This window comes from Sardina pilchardus, chromosome 17, assembly GCF_963854185.1.
Source record: "Sardina pilchardus chromosome 17, fSarPil1.1, whole genome shotgun sequence".
Classification (NCBI taxonomy): domain Eukaryota; kingdom Metazoa; phylum Chordata; class Actinopteri; order Clupeiformes; family Clupeidae; genus Sardina; species Sardina pilchardus.
Genome location: NC_085010.1, coordinates 14,976,457 through 14,985,190, shown reverse-complemented (window position 1 = coordinate 14,985,190; position 8,734 = coordinate 14,976,457). Strand labels below are relative to the sequence as shown.

Genomic DNA, 8,734 nt, shown 5'->3' with positions numbered 1-8,734 from the left:
AGTCCCTGGGCTGGACTCTGCTCCTTTAGAGGAGAGGGGTGTGGGGGTTTGTACCCCGGCGTGTGTGTGTGTGTGTGTGTGTGTGTGTGGACACTGCAGCCAGGGCCCTGCATCATCCAGCCCACAACGGACAACAATAGCAGCATTGTCCCTGTGGCTGTTATGACTCCCTTGATCTGTGTTTCTTTCTTCTTATTCTCTCTCTCTCTCTCTCTCTCTCTCTCCCTCTCTCCCTCTCTCTTTTCTCCGTCTTATGTCATTTTACACCTCAGGCCGCCTTCCTCCTACTGCCATTTCTGTTAGTTTATGTGTGTGTGTGTGTGTGTGTGTGTGTGTGTGTGTGTGTGTCTGTCTGTGTGTTTGGGTTGAGAGAGTGGAGCTCCACGATGTTGTGTCTATATGTGTCAAACTCTGAGAGCTATGGCCAAAAAAAAGCACTGTGAGTCATCGCTGGATTTTATCTGTATTTTTTATTCAGCTACCTGAACGATCTGGACAGGATATCTCAGGCCAGCTATATCCCCACTCAGCAGGACGTGCTGAGGACCCGAGTCAAGACCACCGGCATCGTGGAGACCCACTTCACCTTCAAAGACCTACACTTCAAGTAAGTGACCAAGAACCACCAACACCCCACTTCCACTCACTCACTCTCTCACACACACACACACACACACACACACACACCCCAAAACACTTGCCAGGCAGTGCTATCTGAACCCACTTCCTCATTCCAACGTCCTTGAATGGTTCCGCAGCAAGAGAAGAACAGATAAGAAGATGGTGGGTGTTTAAAGGGGGGATAGAGTGGCCGACGTAAACAAGAGAAGCATCCACACAGCTGGAGAGGGAGAATGATGAGGAGGGGGGGGGGGAGGAGGGGGGAGAACCTTGAACGAACAAAACAAAATAAAATGTGGGCAAGCTGATGATCACATGGAAGAAAACACCCAGGATAATAACAGGGAGAAGGAAATTGAGAAAGCGAACCTATAAAACGGAGAGCGATGAGTCACGGACGTGACCTTCCCCACAAATGATGCAAACAGGAAGAGAGAGAAGTGCCGTGTGTCTCTCTCAACTCCACTACGACGTCAGTCCGTCGGCTGTTTTCATTAGAAACTTCTCCTGCTTGGACGTGAAAGTAAGCTCTTGAGACTGACACACACACACACACACTGGCTGCGGTTAACAGTGCCAGCAGCGGGTAATTACTAGGAAGCCTATGGACCACATCCAACTCAAGCAGCAATAAGTGAACTCAAGCTCCTGCTAAGGGGTTTTAATGTGCAGGACCCGGCGTGCATTACTGTGACTCAGGGTAGGCAACTTCTCTAATGGGCCTGCTCACTCACAGCAAAATTATTTGTTGTGTGTGTGTGTGTGTGTGTGTGTGTGTGTGTGTGTGTGTGTGTGTGTGTGTAAAGTGATGAAGGGAGTTAGGCATCCACACTGGAAACACACACACACACACACACACACACATTCACTCACAGTAAAACACACATTCACTCACAGTACAACACACACACACACACACACACATTCACAGGAAAAAACACACACACACACACACACACACACACACACACACACACACCTACGCATACAGACACACGTGCTTACTCCCAGCACCAACTGTACACCACAGTCGTCTTAAGCTAACAACATTATTGAACGTCTCCTGATGTGGCACACAGTGGGAGATCACATCATGTGTAACTCACCCTGATCTGTCTGTGTCTGTGTGTGTGTCTGTCCGTGTCAGTGTGTGTGTGGTGTGTGTGTGTGTGTGTGTGTGTGTGTGGAATGCAGTGTTTCTAACACACCCCTGTGTCTTTCTCTTCAGGATGTTTGATGTGGGTGGCCAGAGGTCGGAGCGTAAGAAGTGGATCCACTGCTTCGAGGGCGTGACGGCCATCATCTTCTGCGTGGCCCTGAGCGACTACGACCTGGTGCTGGCTGAGGACGAGGAGATGGTGAGCCTTCCTCTTCTTCTTTTTCTTCCTCTCACTCAGCTCCGCTCCTCATAGCAAGCCCTTAGCATAATTGAAAAGCCATCTCTAATGAGTTTTTTAAGAGGTCTGAAGACGTTCCTTCAGCTGGAGACTAAAAGTCGGCCCACACAATTGAAGCACTCCACGTTTGTGGAGCGTAAGAATAGATTTGGTAGCCTAGAAATCTAGACGCCCTTAGCGGCAGCAAATCTAATTTGCTAGTCTAGCAACTCTCCGTTGACTTGGGAGTTTGCCATTTTCAACGAGGGATGGGCCAATCACATCGTGTATAGAGTCGGTAGGCGGGCTTAACATAATGACAACTGATCTACGACGAGAAGTTGCGACTGTTAAGCATCCTGCTACTTGAAAACAAGAAGATGATTTGTTTAGCGCTATCCTGTTGTGTGGAGAGGGAATTTGAAAGACAACCCTTTATCCCATCCCTCTGATTGAACCCTGCTATAGTGAGTTTTTACACCCTACATCTCGATGTGGGTCTAGCTCGTTAGGCTATAGATTTGGGGCTTTTTTCCACCAAAGCCTCGTGTACGACCGTGTCCACAGAGTTGCTCATTCATTTCCATGAGAACCTCGGTGTGCTCCAGTCATGATCTGTCATGCAGATTCCCATTGAAATGAATGGGCAGCGATACGAAGCTTGGTGGAAAAGAGCCCTTAGTCTGGTCTAATGTGCACGTCTGGTGTAGCCAGCTCCATTGATTATAGTGGAGGCTAATTGTTGCTAAATAGATACGCATCTGAATACTGAGGTGTCATGGCGATGCCCATTGTTGGCTAAGGATACTGAACACACCCCGTGGACGTTTCAGTCACGTTCCTGGTATAGCCTGCCAGTAACGGTGCACGTTCACCTCTTGGAGGTCTTGGATGGACTTGAGTGGCAGTAACATTCAAGATTGTGTTTTCTGCAAAAAGAAAAAAATCCCTGTTCTGGTTTCTCTCGGGTGTTTAATCTAGTTTTAGTGTAGAGTTTTTTTTTTTTTTAAACTCCTATACTTTTCTGATTCAAGGTTTCTTTATTATCAAGATAAAATGATATAAAAGAATCCGCAGTGCCATGTGAAGAGGTTCAACCTTTCAGCCTCTATAGCCGTCTCTCTTGACTGAATGAGGTGTTCTCAAGAAGAACTATTGAAGTGGTACAGTCATCCTCAGAAAAGAGTGCTTAGAAAAAAAGCTTGTTGATGTAAAAAAAAGAAAAGAAAATCAATACGAGGCTGACTTACAGCTCAATAGTGTAGTGGTTTAAGGAGCTGGGCTAGCATGTAGTAGCATGAAAAGTTGTGAGTTCAATTCCCTGTTGTGCCAATGAACAAGGCACTTAACCCCAAGAATCTCTGGGGACTTTGTGGTATAATTGACACACTACTCACAAAAAGTGAGGGATATTTGGGTTTCGGGTGAAATTTCAGGATGAACCTAAAATACACTATATCCTTTACAGGTGAACTTTCTGTACCAAAACATTGAATTTGTTTAACACTCGAAACCAGATATCCCTAACATTTTTTTTGTGAGTAGTCTATAGAAGTAAGTTTGGATGAAACATGTGAAAAAAGCTAAACGAATGAATGTAAACGCAAGTCAAAAAATCAACGCAAATCTGACACGCGTCTCGATTCTCCTCCTGCCCAGAACCGCATGCATGAGAGCATGAAGCTGTTCGACAGCATCTGCAACAACAAGTGGTTCACGGACACCTCCATCATCCTGTTCCTCAACAAGAAGGACCTGTTTGAGGAGAAGATCAAAAAGAGTCCCCTGACCATCTGCTACCCCGAGTATGCAGGTATGCCATCCCACGGCACAAACAACTCGCTCACTTCCTGGTTAATGTTGTCAGCTGGGTATATATAGAACACTGTCGGAGTGTCGAATTTATTACTTCCTCCTTCCACACTCACAGCATGCATACATACGTACCTGTTCATACACACACGCACACGCACACACACACACACATACATAGACACATACAAGCCTACTCACACGCACATACCTACACACACACACACACACACGCACGCACACCCAAACACACAGTACTCAATATATCAGGGAGTCTGTACCTTCCTTGTTTTACATCTGCACACACATACACACATTTATACACACTCACACACGCATGCAAACACAATAACAGCAACACGTTATTTCCTGGTGCAGCCTACATATCATTTAGACAAAACAAGTACACTATGCGCCAGACAGTCGGGTCCTTCCTTGACACACACATGCAAACACACACACATGCAAACACAATAACAGCAGCACATTATTTCCTGCCGCAGCATACATGGCCATTCAGACAAAACAAATTCACCATGCGCCAGACAGTTGGGTCCTTCCTTCACACACACTCACACACACACTCTCACACACACACAATAAGAGGCCGGCAGCATTATGCTACAGTAGTAACCTACTTGTAAAATCCCCTGCGGGGCCTGCCGGGGTGGTCAGTGTATGAGGGGCCTGACTCTCAGCTGCAGGAAGCCCCATGACAATAGCATCTGTGTGGGGAGCACAAACGGAGGAAAGCTCGGTGGCCACATGTCAAGTCACCCCCCAAAAACCACACACACACACACACACACACACACACACACACACACACACACACACTCCTTGTGTCAAGAGGCTATGTCCGTGTCCACACTTATGTTGGCGGATCCACATCCTCTCTGGGACTCCCATGACTTCACTTCCTCTTCCTGGCCTTTCCCCCCCCTTTTTCACACCCTCTGTGGAGAAAGAGAGAGAGAAAGAGAGGGATGGCGAGAGGGACGGAGAGAGAACGTCTTACATGGCCTGCTTTTTATGCATTTATTAGTCATCGAGTTGACAAGCTGAGTAAATATTCTTTAGTAGGATGGATGAGTGCCTCCTTTGTCAGTCAGCGCTCTCCCCTCCCTCTCCTCCACACACACACACACACACACACACACACACACACACCTCTTTTACTCTTAAGGAGTGACATCCTCTTTTGCCGTGTCTCTGTCTTTCTTGTTTTCGTTCCGCTCAAGTTGCCCCATTTTGTACCTCTCAGGGTCCAACACCTACGAGGAGGCGGCCGCCTACATCCAGTGTCAGTTCGAGGACCTCAACAAGAGGAAGGACACCAAGGAGATCTACACACACTTCACGTGCGCCACTGACACCAAGAACGTGCAGTTCGTCTTCGACGCCGTCACAGACGTCATCATCAAGAACAACCTGAAGGACTGTGGACTCTTCTAGAAGCTTGAGATGGCCATCTGGTGAGGACCTTTTACTGCACGCACACATACACACAGCCACCCACCCACCCACCCACAACCCACTGCTATGTGCACATATACAATTACAAATTCTACAAGTAGTTTAGATCATATTTCCCTACCCTATTAGTAGTGCTCCAGGGGCCTGTCCCTGTGATTGGTTTATATCAATGACTTAACAAGCCTCAGATAAATGAATGAATGAATGAATGAATGAATGAATGAACAAATGAACTATAGTCATAGGGTGAGCAGAGAACTGAACCTCATCAATAGACTACTTGACAAGGCAGAAACTTCACAATTCCTATGTTGTTTCATCACCTCCTTCACCTTGGCTTCGATCAGTGTGAGCTCACAGCCTATCCTTTCTTGTTACTGTGTGCTTGAGGTGTTTATGAAATCATTGCTTGAATTATTAGTGAGCCAGTCTTATTCACCAGGCATCATTTATTGGCTTAATAATAGCCAATAAATAAGAGCAGGTTCATTTTTTTGGGGATGTTCTGATTAGGTTGTTGTGGCGATGCTTTGATCAGTCAGTTGATTGTCATATATTCTCTCTCTCTTTCTTTCCTTCTTTCTCTCTCTCTCTCTTTCCTTCTTTCTCTCTCTCTCTCTCCACAGGTGAGGCGAGGGCCAAGCTTATGTGCTATTGTTTCTCTTCTGTAATGAAAACATTCTGAGCAAGCGTATGGGAAAATGAGTCATGGACCAGTGCTGTACAATATGCCACTTTTTTCAGCTTTATTTATGTTTTATTTTATTTTATTAACTTTTTTGTCCTGGGACATTTTAAAAGTAGCGTTTCAAAAAAGGAAAAAAAAAGAATTTGTGTAGAATGTTTGTATGACTGTTACTGTCACTGCTATGTTTCATTTTCCACCTTTTTTTTTTTTGTAAAGAAGGACCTGTCTCCATTTTTTTTTTTGCTTTTCTTTCATTGAAAAAGAGGCTTGCCTTCGCTGGAAAAAAGTTCTTTATCCTCCCCCCCACCCCCCATCCCCTATCTAGATTGTTGGATATAAAAAAGGATTTTATTCCAAGTCCAGTTTGTTGGTACTTGTGCCTTCGCATGCCTTTTTTTCTGCAGTCCTTGTGGAAATGCTTGGTTTGTTGCCTGTTGAACAGCTCCAACATAAAATGTGTAAAAAGTCTGTATGATCCTGATCCCCACCCCCCTCCCTTCACTCCAACCTCTCCCTCCACCCCCCACCCTACACTCCCCAACCTCTACTCCCAACCTCCCCATCCAGTGTGAGCACAAACCTCCAGGTCGCATGTGTGTATGCTTGTATGTATGTTTGTGTGTAAGTAAGGGAGTGAATGTGTGTATGTGACACGTGTATGCGTGAATGTTTCAGCGTACAAAAGGTGGAGTGTCAGAAAGGGATTGAAGGACGCTTTATTGTCGGCGAGAAACGGGCTGCGACGACGACGGCTGTGGTTTCCATGGAAACCCCCCACGAAAGAGCTCCATCGACCCCCTCTGCTTGATTTCTCCGCCATCAGAGGCGAGAGGGACGAGTCCTCACCACGCTCAGGTGAACGGCTCTGTCCGTTTCTAACAATACCAGCCGTCTCAAACACATTGTCCGCCAGTCATTTAGAAAAAAAAAGGGTGACCGGGTGGTAGACGACAGAATCCAGAGATGACTGGAAAAGGAGTAGGTTCTTCGCAGCGGTTCTGAGAGAGAGCGCAGAATATTTCATGGATTTTGGGAAAAATGGAACTTGTCCATTGGGAGCTCTGTGATTTAAACTTGAGTTTCTGCTGAATTAAAGTTTAGAGCCATGCAGCTGGGGAATCAAAAATTATGAGAAAACTGCCGCCGCTGTGTGTGTGTGTGTGCGTGTGCGCGCATGGGTGAGGTGAGAGTGTGCGTGTGTGAGTAAGTATGTGTGTGTGTATGTGAGTGAGTAAGAGAATGAAAGAAAGAACATATGAGACAGATAAGAGTATGTGTATGTATGTTCTCCATGAAGTGGGAGCATTTGTAGACCCATTTCCCTTATTTTGCTAATAAAATATTGAGAAAAAAGATTGGTGTACATCTGACTCTCTTTTTCCTCCCCCTTTTCCACTCTTACTAAAAATGAAAGCAAAGTAGAAAGTAAATGCACAATCAAACCGAGTCAAATCAAATCACAATCAAACCAAGTCCACATACCAAACCTGGTTCTTCACCTTTAAAATGGGAAACCCATAGTTGTTTGTCCCTTACTAGCCTCTGGTAGTATGACTAGTCTTTCCAATGCGGTCAATATTCTTATGGGGGTCATTCTCTGTAAAATCACACTTTCTGACCACATCGCCACAGATTTGAAAGAAACTTGCAATGCTGATTCGGACATACAAGAGCCATGAAATTCAAAATTGATGGGTAAAGGTAAACTTTATATATATACACACACAATAACAACATTTCCGGAACGTTTGGTTTATGAATTGTTGCCAGTTACTGTTGGTTTTCATGGCTGGGTGATTGATATTTTTTCGGTGGTTGCTTAGGGCGTTTGTGTACTTGTACCATGTGCCTTTGTGTTTATATACTCTACGTGAATCGGTTCCTTGTGTCTCTATCTCAACCCCTCACCTGACAGTGGGTGCCTCTCATTCGTCTTTTATAGATCCTCCCTTCCTTCCTCAGTCCTCGTCCTCACTGATCTACATAAAGAATGATGGGGCGGCAACAATGGGAAAGTCTCTCCAATGTAAGTTACAGATCAGTGGGAATGAGCCTGAAGGACCGAGGATCAGGAGAGAAGTTGAGAGGCACCCTATGATTACTGGCCTTGTTATCGCTTCACATGTGTGATGATTTGACAAGGAGTGACCCAAGGTCAATACCTTCTAAAGGAATACATGGTAAAGACATGTCAACACAAATATTGATCTATGCTCAAAACCTATACTTTTGCATGACCAAAGTAAGGCACATAACCTCATACACACACACACACAGAAATAATAGGGTTGCGAAGGGCTAGTAACATATGGAGAGGGACTCTGCAGTCAACCTGAAGTGATTTTACCTTGGTAATTGTAAGAAAGGGTACGAAAAAAAGCTGTTAGTGACGTGGTGTGTAGTCAATGCATTACCTTGCCCTTCCTCGCCACCATCTTCTGAGGAGAAGGTCTGTACACCTGTAAGTCAATTTCAGAATTCTCCTAGCTTGTGTCGCATTCCATAATCGACTGGAATGTGCTTCCTCCACACAAAATGGCAGTAAGCAGAAGAAGAGCAAGGTAATGCCATTTTAAACTACATCTTTACAATTATAAAGGGTCAAATATGTCAGTTTGTCTGCAGAGACCTTTTTAATAGTAGCAAAGATGCTTAGCCGAGTTAATGTCTTGAAAACATTACATTGCATTTATTCATTTAGTAGACACTTTCATCCTAATTGACTACCTGTCAATTGTAATTGAAAAATGTGATTTACTTT

The 8,734-nt window shown here is 45.0% G+C and overlaps 1 protein-coding gene across 1 annotated transcript in view; it reads left to right on the top strand.

The window, feature by feature from the left end:
- Positions 1-6,346, top strand: part of gnai1 (guanine nucleotide binding protein (G protein), alpha inhibiting activity polypeptide 1) — an 18,954-nt gene extending 12,608 nt beyond the window's left edge. The window contains exons 5-9 of the mRNA XM_062517771.1: positions 479-607; positions 1,850-1,979; positions 3,657-3,810; positions 5,074-5,284; positions 5,912-6,346. Of these exons, the coding sequence (XP_062373755.1) occupies positions 479-607; positions 1,850-1,979; positions 3,657-3,810; positions 5,074-5,264 (604 nt within the window). The 3' untranslated portion in view covers positions 5,265-5,284; positions 5,912-6,346. The remainder of the gene's footprint in view (positions 1-478; positions 608-1,849; positions 1,980-3,656; positions 3,811-5,073; positions 5,285-5,911) is intronic.
- Positions 6,347-8,734: the final 2,388 nt, after the last annotated feature.